A 14,652-nucleotide genomic window follows, 5' to 3' on the forward strand; every position below is an offset into this window, starting at 1 on the left:
AGGTGATTCCTTGAAGCTGCTCACCCTCAAGCTTGGGCCCCATGAGGGTAAATGTGATAGCTCCTGAAGGAGAGCAGACAGTTAGGACTCCCGGGAAATGGTCATCGAATAAGAGACAGCCCCTAGGAGCTGTGGCAGCGCCCTAGGAGCTCAGAATCCCAGCAAACACCGCAGAGTGCAGCATCTGGACCCGTGGGAAATTTCTTGGATTTGGTTTGGAAACAATCATGAGATGCTGAAAAATTCTCAAAGCAGTTCTCTTTATTAAAAAAAAACCTCAAAATGAAAAACCACTGATTCAACCACGCTAACTGCACTTTCCAGAGGAAGTGTGGCGGCAGATTCACACGAACAGTGATGGAATCCCATGTTAGCAAAGTCACTCAAACCCGATGGCTGACCTCTTGAGCTGAAACAGGCACAAGTCACCAGATGGTCTGATTTGGGATGATCCTCTTTTTAGTTTCTGTAGTGGCAGAAGAGGTGAGACTTTCTGGTCAATAGTAAGGCGGGCTTCTGTTATAGGAAAATTACGAGTTGAGTCTAGGCTTCACTTAGGGCTTGGCAAGCTATTTAAAGAATCATATCATCTCCTTCAAAGTCTAGACAATCTATTTGTAGCTCTGGCTTATCTCAGGGGTTATGGATCTCAGGGACCAGAGAACGTTTAGTCCTTACTTGGATGGGCTCACAATGACTCAAAAATCTTTTCTTGCTGAAATTAGCAGGCATAATTTGACAGATCCTTGGAAAGGATTGCCCCTAATGACATTATGGCTCACTGAAGGCCAAGTTTAGAAGTAAGTTCTTTTAATTTACAAAACAAAATTGGAAGTAAATTCTTTTAAGTTTAGGGCATACAGGTTAAAAGCGGAGCACATTGAAATGAGGATATTAAATAAATTATTTAACAGTGGGAGGCTGATCCCTGGCAGAGACAGCTTTCTTGACTTGCCAATCCCTGGCCTGTCTCCTTATCAACATGGCTCCAACTTGTTCCTATCATGGCTGCTGCAGCTACTAAGAGTGAATATGCTTAGGAAGTTCGGCCAGCTGGTCATCTCTAGCCAGGTGCTGAAGAGACAGAGAAAAACTGTCTCTGACAATTGCATCTGGTTCAAAGGAGAAGTCTTTATCCTTAATTCTCAAAGGCAAAAGTGTAACAAGCAGCTTGGAAACAATCACTGTCACCTTTCCAACTTCCTTGCTGATGACATCAAATAACAGATGCAAGAGTAATAATTAAAAATCAATGAGAAAGAGTTTTCTATGATTCACTAAAGTGGTAGGAGAGATCTGTTAGTCAGGAAAACTTGGAGCCACTTATCTGCTGCTACCCAGAATTTAACATTTAATTTTAATTATGCCTAATTAGGAATTAAGGAAAATGACCAGCTGCTACGGATACAAACTGTTTCACAGTTGATATTTTTATTTAATCTTTTGTTCTCTATTTTGGTCATACAATAAGCCCCATTCTTAACAGATTAAATGTCATGAAAACTTAAATGTTATGACATTAGCCAGTTAACCTGTTTGTTCCAAACCCCTTAAAACACCTAGGAATGAAGCATTCTACCACAGCCATAACAGTGATTCAGGCTAAATTCTCTTTCCCAGAGCCCTTGTGGGAAGAGAGTGTCTTTCATGTCATAGTTAGGTTATTTCATTATTATCAAGGTGTCCAGCACAGGATCAGAAAAAGGTGGTCTCCCATAACCCTTATCTGATTATCCTTTTTCAGGAAGATCACAGATCACGAGATTACCTTAAAAGACAAAGGGCGAGTACCCTCCTGGCACATGAGAGGACATAGCCTCCTTCGTCACACTTAGTAGCACCACAGTTAGTTTTGAGCATCCTAGAGATATGGGCCTGCCTGCTTGAAGTTTACATTCTAAATCAGAAAGAAATGGGCCTCCCTGGTGGCACAGGGGTTAAAGACACAGCACTATCAAGCTATTGCCAGCCACTGCAGCAGGAGTTTGATCCCCAGCTGGCCAGGAAGGTGGCCTCTCCTCTCTCACCCACTGCTCCCCTCAGCAGTGTATTTCAATAGATCTGCCTTTTCGGCTCCCCACTCTGTCTCTGGTGAATCCTCCCATCCCCCTGCATCTCTTACCTACACCCCAGTTCTTGTATGCATAAATAAACCTTAAAAAAAATAAAAAGAAATGGTGATGGCACTTGATAAATGAAAAGATCAATCACTGAGGGCCGGTAGGACAGAGTCTTCTAAAATGGGCAAGTATTAGGTGGATTCGCCATTTCCCATGTTGAAAGGAGAAAGTGACCTTGGGAATGAAAAATTCCTACTCAACTCTTTTTGCTTGTCGATAGCAATTTGACAGTTCAGTTTTTCAACTTAAAAGTGAGTTAAGTCAGGGCCTCCCTGGTGGCGCAGCGGTTGAGTGCTGGGCTGCAAAGCTGCCTGCAGCCTTTGCAGCGCCGGTTCGATCCCCAGCCGCCGGCGAGGGTCCCACATGGCGCGCAGACCTCTCCTGCCACCCGCTGCTCCCCTCAGCAGTGTACTTTGTCAGTCTGCCTGCTCTGCTCTCCCCTCTGGCTCTGGTGAATTCTCTTACCCTCCCACACTTCTGACTGTACCCAGTGCTTGTATAAATAAATAAATCTCTAAAAAAAAAAAAGTGAGTTAAGTCAACCAACTTCACCACCAACTTCACCTGTTTAATTGAAAGGACCAGAACAGTAACAGCTCAGAAACACTCCAGTAACAGAAACTGCCATCACTGATCCAGTTCAGTCCCTCACTGCTATGGTCGGGCAGGGATCCACATAAAAATTTAACAGTGGCTGAATAATGGAGCACAAAGTGACAGTCTCTAAAATCTACAATTTGTTCCTAAACTTCAAACCCACTCATCAACCTCCCTAAGTCCATCTGGCACAACCATCATGTTGTAAAGCAGCCCACTCTCCCAAACTCGAACAGGCCGGCAGAAGAGAGGCATGCCAGCCTGGATGACTGCTCTGTGTCACTCTCCAACTCACTGTATTTAGGCAGAAACACATCCATTCACTTTCCCAGAGCTTTCTAGAATTTGTCTACAGGTGACTAGTTGACTATATCGTGCCACTCAGCCTGGTTCCAGAACCTCGGCCTATTTAATACACAGAGAAACAGCACAGACCAATCTCAGCCTCCCTTTTTCTCTTGGGTCACCCACAGTGCTGGTTGGCCAAGGAGACCTCTCTCAAAAAACACAAACACTTAAATCCAGTGCCTGTCAGATGTGTTTGGCTAGCAGTTCTTTTAACTATTTGCCTAACAGAGCAGGTCTTCTACACTGATAACAACTGGCAAAACCACCTCAGCATATGCTTTACCCAGATAATGCAGGAGATTCTTAAATAACTTCCCCTAAGTTAGAGTGCAGCTGCAGTTAGGTACCCTTTAAAGGAGCTTTCAATCCTGTCACCTTCTGTAAAGCAGGAATAAAGGAAACTACTAGTCTTAACAGTCCTACTGCTCAGTCACCAAATACACCACTCCCTTTGAAAGTGGCTGCAGCCTCAGCCCCAACTCCTCCCTGCCATTTGGCCTTTCTGCCTGCGAGGCTGAAGCCCACTTAGGACATTTACTCGTTCTCATTTTTCATGGCTGGTGCTGTGGCTCTCAGGACCACACTGGGATAAAGCCAATGTTCCTGAAATAACACCCTGTGATATTTTTCTTCTGATAGTGTGAAGCCCAATGAAAGAAGCCTCTTTTAGCTTTTTGGAGCTTGCAGTCTGCATTCTAGAATGGAAATGGAACTGGATCACCCTAAAAACAGTGTGGAAAGCAGAGCTCGGAGTTTGGGGCACACTTTTGTTTTGGAGGAGAGCGGAAGTACAAGAAAAAAAACCTGAAAACAGTAGCAGTGAGTTATTTACTGTTCCTTCTCCATCCTTCTGAGACATTAGCTAGCAATTAGTTTTAGTACCAGCTCTCACTGATCGTAGCAGAGAAAAAGAAAGGCTTTTTAAGTGAATGAAAATGAAAATGAAAAGGATTATGTTTCTCAATTTTCTTGTAAGTGTCATTCACTCAGAATTTAAGGTAGTCTTTGGTTTAAATTGAAAGAGGGGGAAATGTGGCATGTTAAGGTGACAGCAGGTAAGGGAAAACACTGAAACCATAGTAAGATTTACTTGACAGTGGGCACTTTTAAAGGAAAAGTTCATGAAAATGTACCAAGTAGCTGGTCCCCAGGGAACTACAGTTTGTGTACTGATTCTATCCCAAACATTCTGGGTCATTTGGGGCAAATCTTCCTTAGAGATGGGAGACAGATGGAAGAGGAGGGAGGAAGGGATGCATACGACTCAGTTTTAAAACCTTGGTAAGGTGGGAAGAGTTTTGAAGAATGCTTTGAGTACCCAGGGAACAAATCAGAGGCAAAATAATAACAACACAAAATAAAATAATCAGAGGCAAAATAAAATCATTAAAAAATAACAGTGAAAACTCTACATATCACAGAATTGAAGGGACAAGAAATGAGTCATTAAAGAGCAGTGACACCAATTCTCCAGGCAACCAACAGTCTCCTGGACTTTCCCCACCCCATATTCTGCTGTGAGCTCTTTCCGAGAATAAGCATACAGCATGGCCTGCTAATGCAAAAGATCTCACTTTAGTGCTTGTCTGTAACCCTGGCCACGTCCCACATTACCCCTCTGGGACAGATAGGGAAGGAGGCTAGAAGCAAGGAAGGGTCAGGATATACTTTTTAGTATACCTTCTACCTTGACAGAAAGGGATTCAAACCAGCAGGATAATACATATAAGCTGATGGATATTGACGATAACAACAAAGATGCATTGACCTATAAAAAGCCATTTAATGTATATTCCAGGATGGCCAATACAAGCTGTTTAGGTAATTAGCCCTTGAAGAGTTCTTTCGTTCATATAAAAATGTTTTGCATTGTTAAAAAAGAAGTCTAGTCTAACAAAAACATATCCACCAATGAGCCTGTAGTTTTTCCCACTTCAGGTCTGCAAGATAATTAAAAATACATACGTATGCAACTCTGAGCACACTGCTGTCCATTAGCTAATCAGTTTTGGCAATACACTGCACAGAGGTATACCACCATTGGTTTCTGACATTAAGTTAGCTTTAAGCTTACTGGCTATTCCAACAACTGGAGGCAGCTTGGAACCCAGTCCCTGGAAACCATTTGCAGGATTTACCAGCCGTTTCCCTGACACTTTGTCAATGGTGAGAGACCTGGGTGCAGACTTGCTAATCCAAGGGTGTCTTAATGCTTGAGCTGGGGTCAGGCGGGCAGAGGGGTCCCAGTGAAGACACTTTTTCAAAAACTCTATAAACAAGTAGTCATCACACCCTTTCAGGGCAGTTACCCAGTCTTTGCTGCCCGGGGGACCTCGCTTTTTACCCCTACGTGAGCGACCCCCCACAAGCACAACCCTCCCATCTGCCTGAGTCGTCACAGAACAGTAGCGAGGTAGGCCCTTGGAATTAATAAAGTACTTGGCACGTTTGGATTGCTCGAGAAGTTTTGGTGGTGGCATCCCTAGGAGCTCCATTATACAGGCCAACTGATCTCCTTCATCCTCTCCCGGGAAGAGAGGCTGTCCTGTTAAAAGTTCTGCAAGGATACAGCCAAAACTCCATATGTCAATTGGCGTGCTATAGCGGCTTCCTAAGATGATCTCCGGAGCTCTGTAGAACCGAGACTGGATATATGTGTAAAGCTTTTGGTACTCAAAACAGCTAGACCCAAAGTCAATGACCTTGGTTGCACTGCGCCCGTGGTGTTTCAGGAGAATGTTTTCTGGCTTCAGGTCACAGTGAATGATCTTATTTTTGTGGAGAGCATCCAAGGATTGCAAGATGGATTGAGCAAACTTGCGTACCAGCTGGACACTAAAACCCTGAAACTTGTTTTTCTTAATCAGCTCATAAAGATCTATGCTCAGTAATTCAAAAGCCATGCAAACATGGTTCCGAAATGTGAAACTTTCTAGCATGTGGATAACGTTCATGCTACCAGTTTTATCCTGTTTTTTAAGATGCTCCAAAATCCGGATCTCCTCGGCTGCCTGGCGATGGAAGCGCTTCTCATTGCGCACCATCTTCAGGGCCACATACTGTCGGAGTTTGTGATCATATACTCGGGCTACCTGCCCAAAACTCCCCTTGCCAATAATTTTCAATACTTCATAGCGATAAGCTAGATGGTCTCGAGGTACATGAATATAGGCCCCATCGGCATCATCATACCCCCCATTATTGGGACCACCAACAACTCCATGTCTTTTCTTGGCATTTGGACCCACGAAATAAATTTCTGGATAATTGATGATTTCAAGCTTCTCATAAGCAGTGAGGTGGTGCTTATACTGCTTCAGTGCTTGTTCTGGAGTCAGTGGCACCACTTTGGAGCCTTTGCATGAGCTGCTGGATTTTACCGTAGGCAAGCTATCTGAACTTTTACCCTGAGAAACAGCAGGAGAGCACTTTTCAGCATCGTTGATGCCATCTGACAGAAAAGTATCAGATCTTCTGTTGCCAAATTCTTGAAACAGCTCTTCTACCTTCATCTCACCTTCATGCAGAAAGCGGTGAGTATGATCTCTTGTGAAATGCTCAGTGGTGATCTATAGAAAAGTGAATATTTATTAAGTGACAGAAAATATTGGAAAGACGAAAAGATCTACCTGCTTGAACAACAAAACATGTCTAATTGTATCAGTTAAAATGACCCCAAAAGGGAGATAAGAAAAGCAGCAGTCTTTAGAAATCTCAGTTGGATTAACCCCAGACTCCCTGGATATTATAATCACCCAAACCCATATACATGCCTTGCTTTGTTTGAGGTGGGATGGTCTTTTGACCCTAAATATTCCTTCAGATAGTATTTCTTCCTACACTTTCAAGCCCAATTCAAGTCCTTTTTCTCCATTTAAAACTACTCCAAGAACAACTATGAACCAGAGACACTCTGTGGGGGGTGGGGGGCGGGGAGGGGAGGGATTGGGGTCAAAATAAGGGAGTTGCAATTGTATGGGGAATATAAAAATAAAATTTATTTAAAAAATTAAAAAATTAAAAAAAATAAAACTACTCCAAGCCCACACGAAATAATCTCACATATTAACTGCAGCTTTTTCAGCCTGTACTACATAATTTAGCAACTGACTATATATATAGTGTTAAACTGCTTACTAATTATTTCAAGTATTTTCCCCAAATCTTAAGTACATGCAACAGGATCAAACACAATGGATATTTAAATGTTCTGTAAATCATAAAGTACTATTAATGAGCACAGGTAAGATTTTTTTTTTTTTTTTTTTTTTTTTATAGAGGCATGTTTTATTTATTTATTTATTTGTTTGTTTGTTCATTTGTTTTGTTTATACATGCACTGGGTACAGTCAGAAGCGCGGGAGGGTGAGAGAATTCACCAGAGCCAGAGCGGGGAGCAGAACAGGCAGAAGGACCGAAGTACACTGCTGAGGGGAGCAGCGGGTGGCAGGAGAGGTCTGCGCACCATGTGGGACCCTCCTCCGGTGGCCGGGGAGCAGCCGGGAATCGAACCGGCGCCGCAGAGGCTGCGGGCAGCTTCGCAACCCAGCGCTCTACCGCTGCGCCACCGGGGAGGCCCAGCACAGGTAAGATTTTAACCCAACTCTTCTGACTATCAGAAGGATCCGTCACATTAACGGAGTTCAGCACCAGGCCCTCCTGGAGTTGCTACTGTCCAGCAGGGCTGAATGCAGACCATGAACTGGAATCAGCCAAAGCCTTGTCATTTACTTTCAGCTGCCCATGTAAACTGTTGCATCCTGTAGCTCAGTTCATAACCACAAAAGTTCTAAGTCAGAGAGAAGTGTCAGGATCATCTAGGCCAATTCTCTTTCTCTCTCGCTCTCTCAATACATATACACCTACTCCTTTTCAGCAAGAGCCTACGTACAACAGGCAAAGTATAATAAAGGCATACTTTTTTATTTGATTTTGCCTAACCATTTCCTACAAGGAACAGTCACCCACAGAAAGAAGTTCTTATTCATCTGAAATGAAACAAGATTCTCTGAAATAAGATGGAGGAAAAAGAAAAACGCCAAACTAAAAACAAAAAATAAACAAATTAACACTAAGAAATATTTAAGGGGCTAGAAGGAAATAAGAAAAATGTTAACTCCGTTATTTAAAAAAGTAAATAAAATTCCTGGGATACTTCAAAGACCATCTGTTTTTCTTAACAGACCCGGAATAAATATACCCCTGATCTGTTTAACAGAAAATCTCTATGGTTGTGGGTAGATAGTTCCAGAGGAATATGATAAAAATTAAAAGGTGAAGATCCAAAGTGATCTAACCTTTGAAAATTACATTATAATATAACCTACAAACACCCGTCCTATTAACCAAGTAAATAAAAGATGAAAATATAAACAACAAAAAGAGGCTAATATTTTTAATTGAGAGCTCCTAATTTAGTTATAAAAGCAAGAAATTAGTTCCTACTTGCTCTTCTTAAGTGTCATTTAATCAATTTAAACATTATAGAGTACTAGTTACAAGAATGAGGTATTACACAATCTTAAACAAAAATTAAGCAGCCAGTACAACTGCAGCCACTTTGGCATTTAGTTTTAAAATAAAGAAGAGAAATGCAGGCTAGGAATAAGTCCTCTGATACCAAAATAGAGAATGGGGCAACATAGTAAAATAAGCCTGCAGACAGACCCTAAATACCTTGCTAAAATGTAAATATAATGCGACATTTTCTTATCAATGATGAAGTCAAATAACTATTCCTGTATTTAGGGATGAAAAAAAACAGACACAGGTATTAGTCAGCCAGCCAGGCAGCCAGCATTCACGGGAACAGTAATGTTCACTATTATAAGTGCTAAAAACAGGTATTCTCCAGTAGCTACAATCTATTAGGAGATACTTTTGGCTAAACAAGGAATTATAATTATTTGGTTTTAGGTAGATTTACATAACAAAATGAACACATGCATGTATATCAGTCAGTTTCCCATTACATTTTACTACTGCCTTTACTGCACCTAAGTATTTACTGTCTTGGGGACACTTTCTGAAGAAATACGAAGTCAGAAAGCTTGGAGTGGAGTCCTGATTATAATGTTTAAAAGCTGTAGGTCCCTGGCAGGTTGCTTAACCTCAGCTCAATTTCTTAGCCTTGGTTTCCTCATCTCTCAAATGTGGATAGTAATATCTACTTGCAGGATATGTTGTGTGAATCAGATCATAATGATTAATACATGTGACAGACCTTCACAATCTATAAAACATTTAAAAAATACTGGTGACAATGAGGCAAAATTCTTAATATATTAAAATTGAATCTCCTACACACCCTTCCTTTCCCCTTTTAGTTGCTCTCTCCTGTCTCTTCTGTGGCACCTTCCTCCCTAATCTCAGAGTCTACCTCCACCAGGCAGCTGACAATGAACATTCCTTCTGCTCCATAAAGGCCCCCACAACAGGCCTTCCCTTAGGACGCCCAGAAACACCTCACCCACGTTCTCCCCCACATACAACCTGCTTTCAACTTGCTATACATTTAATGTGTTACCTCTCCAGAGATATTTGAACTTTAACAGAAGATCAACGCCTTAACTCAAAGGAATCACTCTTTAGGAACTGCAGCCATCAATGACAAGCTGGTAGGAAAGGTATTTGTGGCCCAGGGTCATCCCTGGATATTTTACCTGCTCTGCCTATAGTGAGGCTGCACTGGCTCTTCTTTTCTGTTTGTGATAAAGAGAGGGTCTCAGTACAGAACATTAATTGATAAGAACAGATATATAACAGAAATTTAATTTCCACATAACTTTTACAAGGATTTCATCTGGATTTTCTGACTAATAATATTTCCTCAAGTAAGACTAAATTTCTCTCCCTGCAAATTACATCATATTTTACCCTAGAACTATTCAGAAGTGTCCCAGTTTCATGTAAAAGCCCTTCAAATACCTAAAAGGGACTGTCCTACCCACACCATTTTTCTCTAGGTTCCGTGTCCCCATTTATTGTCAACTGTTCATGGTTTCTGTCAGGTTTCCTTTCTACCCTGTTCACATTCTCAGCACAGACTGCACTAGATGTCTCTCTTGAAGTGTGGCTCCCAAAACAGAACATGGCACTTCAGATGTAGTACACCAGGGATTATCAAGGCTTGAATCTCTGAGTTTCTCCCACACAGAGGGGGTGTCTCTCATTGGCTTTCCTTCCTCTCCTGTAAATAACTCAAATACTGTTCTGAAGCAATCATGTACCATGTCTGCTGTGCTATAAATGAAATCTTCCTTTCATTATTCTAGAAGAATCTACATTTTTCACACAGGTTAAAGTATAATAGTTACAAAACACTATATATTCCTAGTCTAAGGTTATAATCATAACCATACAATGTATACAATCAATCGAAGTATTTTGCTTACTATTTAATTATATAGAGAAAAATAATACCAGATATATCAGGTTTTATTTGAGAATGCTTCACATACAGTGTTAATTTCAGTGACTTTTTGATGACATTTCAAATAGAACCGTCTACTGAGTTAATCAAGTCTTAAAGATCTTTTTCTGAAAAGGACTATGCTTCTCATACAAATATAAAAGACCACCCTTTCCCTAACTCTTAATCCTAAATCTGCAACATAAAGCTTAATCCAATAAAAGCCTGTGAGCAGATGATTTCTTGTTTACAATGGGAATATACGAGTATCTGGATAAACAATGAAGATGACTCTGTGAAGAGATCGGTGGGGTCTCAGGATGTCATGCCACAATGAACTAAAAGTGCCATCAAGGTCAAAAAGCATTTTTTCCAGCAAAGTTTGCAAAGACACAACTGGACTAGAAACTAAAATTTTGTGTTTCTGAAAAACTGTTACTCTGAATACTATGCAGTAAGAAAATCATTTTGATCCTGAAACATACAATGTAATTGACCTACTGGAAAGTAATTAGCATTGGTCAACTCTTGATTAAAGTTAAAGTGAATGTTAAGTCACATGCTAATGCACCAGTCCAACTACAAAAAGTTTCCAACAGAGACTTGCCAATTGGCAACAAATAACCAAGAAATCTGATGGTCAACACAATGACTATGTGATACTGGAGTTTAGAGGTTTTTACATATTAAAGAAACAAACTTGCAGAGCATAGAAAAGAAACCTACTGTACACCATAGAGGAGCTTAAAAATAGGATGTTCAGTCTTCCAAATACATTTAACCCTCACTTTGTATTATTAGTAGCCTTGGAAAAGCCTGACTTTAAATATCAAGATCTGACAAAAAGTTGACGACTATGAAAAATACAAGTAATTCTTTTCAGACAGAATTTTAGCTTTTAAACACAGAATTGTGAAGGAGAAATATTACAAATTAGTTTATTCAACTATCTAACTTATTCATTTGGTGATACATGCAGAAAATTTTATAGTCACAGAACAGTTTTCTCCTGTCATGGATCTGCCATGAAATTTGTCCAAATCTTGCTCTCCATATGTATGCTGAGGGAAGATGAATTAATTTTTTTATTATCTTAAGTAAAGCAATGTCAAAAGCTAAATGTTTGTAGTCTCCAAAATGACTAAATTCATCAAAAACCAAACTGCACTGTTTGTTTTATTTATGACCTAAAAAATGGTTCCTGTTAGCATACTAATAATCTCAGACTGCTTTTCTATCTTGCAGGAAGGAAATCTGCAGATCTAAGAATTCAGCAGTATCTTTTGTACCTTGTTTTTGTTAAAAGGAGCTTTTGTGTGTGTATATATATGTGTGTGTGTGTGTATATATATATATATATATACACACATAAAATTCTATAAAAAAATCAAACATTGCCTAGATAAAAATAGCATGTTTTTTTCCTAAGGTCATATATTTATCCCAACAGGTTCCAAAGCCAAATCATTCTGAAAAGTTAAATTTGACCACAGTAAGTGTTATTCACCAAAAACCAAACGGAAACAAAACAAGCCTGGGTTGCCAGAGAGATGTAAGTTCCCCTTCGTATTAGGTAGTACTTCCTCCTTTCCAAGACAATTAGAGCACAAAGAATCACTTAGTATACTTACATTTAGTCTTCTGGGTAGAGCTGGCTCAGAAGGATTGCAGAGTACATTTGAACAGGGTGGGCATTTGGTTTCATCTATCATCATGAAGGTATCATAGACACCATCCCCCAATCTAGTTTAAAAGATTACATACAAAGCCTGTCAATAACTGAAATATATAAATTTGAATTTTCAAAACATCCTGAGTCTTAACTGCTTCATATCTGCTACAAAGAATGACACAATATTTTGGCACTGATTACAAACAATTGGGGTATCTGGCAAAGGAATAGAGAAAATCCAATTTTTCTTTTTTTGAAAAATAAGTTTAGGGGCCTGGTGGCGCAAGGGGTTAAACACAGCACTGTGAAGCTATCCGCAGCCTCTGCAGCTTGAGTTAGATCTCAGGCCAGGGAACTACCCACAAGGTGCAGCAGACCTCTCCTGTCTCCCCTGTTGCTCCCCTCAGCAGTGTATTTTTCAGTCAATCTGCCTGTTCTGTTCCCCACTCTGTCTCTGGTGAATCCCCTCTCATCCCTCCCCCCCCCCCACCTCTGGCCTGTATCCTAGTTCTTGTATGCATAAATAAAAAAATTTTTTTAAAAAATAATTTTATATTTTTATGTAGGCTGGGACATGCTATATTTTTATTTTGAAATAAACAAGTCTTACTCCCCAAATGTTTAAAAAGATCAAAAGGATTTCACTTCACTTGCTACTTGAAAATAAAAGCTCATTTGAATCTGAAGCATAAAAATTAACCAGAATAGAGGAAAAAAGAGATAACAGTATTTTCAAAGTCAGAGACTTGGAGTCTAATCTCAGCTCTATCAATGAATGCACTACCTTCCTCTCTCAGCTTATTTTCCACATATTATAGTGGGAAGAATAGTTTCAGCCTACACACTTCAGGGCTTAACAGGCAAGAAATAAAAGGCCTGCTTAGGGGGTCTTCCTCTTAATTTACTACTTACCTACTTAACATCTACCTCACTTAGATGTACAAAAAAATACAGTCAAGGCTACAGCAAACACTAAAGGAACTCTCTAAATTACAAGATGTACTAAATTTCACTTTACCCACTTCACTTGCTGGTAGATGGTGGAAGCTAAAAGATAAATGATTAAAGATCATTTCTCTGTTCTTTAACACTGAGCTCCACCAATGGAAGGGAACACAAAAGACAGAGGATTTACTTAATCCACAAGATGGCCCTGAATAATGTATTTCATCTGCCACCAAGAACATGGGTTTTCCAGTTATATACCCCAGCATTTCTTCGTATCATTTCACAGAATATACTATGAATAGGATGATGACAGGGTTGCAGGGAAAACAATTTCTTATATCTTTTAAAATATGGTGGAATATTTTAGTTACCTTTAAAAACTGTTTTGTAGAATTAGTTGTAGAATTTTCTAAATTGTGTTATAGGAATACTGTGCAAAAAAAACCCACTTACAAATATTTTTGGAATATCCTTTTTTTCCACTAAATTATCTATTCTATTCTTCCATTTGCTATTTATTTTTTTTTAAACATGCTCACATCCTGACAGAATAATTTTTATCTTAAAAGGGAACTGTCTCAACGAGGAGAACCAAATATTCTGGATATGATTGACTCTGCAAACGGCATGAATAAACCAAACAAAACGCGACAGGCGCCCACACTCATGGAGAAAGAAGCTGAAGACCTACAAGATTTCCTATAAATAGGCTGAGGAAATACCCAAAGGAAGTCTCCCAGCAAAGAAGCGAGAAGCGGCTGAGAGGAGGGGGGTCCCGTCTCTCCTTTCAGGCGTAAAATACAAAGCAAGGTGCAGGGTAAAAAGAGGATCTGCAGAACGCGCTCCTCAGCAGAGCCCCTCACCAGCACGTCCCAGGCCAGACCGCACCCCCTCATGGCAAAGCCCCAAGAGTTCAGCCCTCGCGTTATCAGCTCTGAGCAACAGGGCTTCTCTGAAAGGTACTGCTCCCTTTCTCTCCCAGTTTGCTAAAAAAAAAAAAAAAGTCTCAGTTTCTCAGAGTTCCTTACCAAATACCCCCGGATCTAGGGCTTCAGAGATAACCCGAAGGTGGAAATTCCTCTGCCCTTGAACACCGCTCTAGCCCCCGCCGCCGCTCCCGGTACGCTGCAGGGCTGGGGGCCGAGAGGAAGAGGGTGGGCGGGTCCCCCGGAGGGGTCAGAACTCTCCCCACGTCTCTCCCGCAGGGGGTTCGCTCACCCTCCGCCTCAGGTCTCCCCCACCTCCCACCCCCACCCCACCCCACCCCACCCCGCCCGCTAGGGCCAGCCGCTCCCTCGGGTGCCCCCACCCAGCCCGTTACCCTGCGGCGCCGTTACCTCCGCTGCTGGGGCGGGAGCCCGGCCCCGGGCGGCCCCGCATCCTTCCTCCCTGGCCCGCGAGCCGTGCCTCCCATCCGCGAGCTCGGGACCCCCGAGGGGGAGGGGCGGCAGTTGGAGGGTCCTGCGCTGGACGGCCCCCTCCGGGGCCACGACGCTTCCCTGGGGACTCAGCCCGACGCTGCAGCTCCGCGCGCTCGGCTCGCGACTGGTCCGGGC

The 14,652-nt window shown here is 41.5% G+C and overlaps 1 protein-coding gene across 2 annotated transcripts; it reads right to left on the reverse strand.

The window, feature by feature from the left end:
- Positions 1 to 4,828: 4,828 nt before the first annotated feature.
- Positions 4,829 to 14,652, reverse strand: DYRK3 (dual specificity tyrosine phosphorylation regulated kinase 3). Of its 2 annotated transcripts, none has more exons than XM_037496635.2 (3): positions 14,434 to 14,652; positions 12,108 to 12,219; positions 4,829 to 6,634 (listed from the first exon to the last, which is right to left on the reverse strand). In XM_037496635.2, the coding sequence occupies exons 1-3, from the start codon at positions 14,508 to 14,510 to the stop codon at positions 5,060 to 5,062; spliced, it is 1,764 nt and encodes a 587-aa protein (XP_037352532.1). In that variant the 5' UTR covers positions 14,511 to 14,652; the 3' UTR covers positions 4,829 to 5,059. The 2 variants fall into 2 exon arrangements, with proteins under 2 accessions (XP_037352532.1, XP_037352533.1); XM_037496636.2 differs by lacking the exon at positions 14,434 to 14,652 and adding an exon at positions 14,125 to 14,268.

The sequence above is a fragment of the Talpa occidentalis genome, unplaced genomic scaffold, assembly GCF_014898055.3.
Source record: "Talpa occidentalis isolate TD23 unplaced genomic scaffold, MPIMG_talOcc4v2.1 talOcc4.8, whole genome shotgun sequence".
NCBI classification, from domain to species: Eukaryota; Metazoa; Chordata; class Mammalia; order Eulipotyphla; family Talpidae; genus Talpa; species Talpa occidentalis.

Bases quoted from the DNA above. Each gene is read 5' to 3' on its own strand.
- DYRK3 (XM_037496635.2), bottom strand. From the start codon at position 14,510: ATGGGAGGCACGGCTCGCGGGCCAGGGAGGAAGGATGCGGGGCCGCCC. The intron at 12,220-14,433 runs GTAACGGCGCCG...CTTTTAAACTAG, and splicing joins CTCCCGCCCCAGCAGCGGAG to ATTGGGGGATGGTGTCTATG. The intron at 6,635-12,107 runs GTAAGTATACTA...ACTTTTCTATAG, and splicing joins CTCTACCCAGAAGACTAAAT to ATCACCACTGAGCATTTCAC.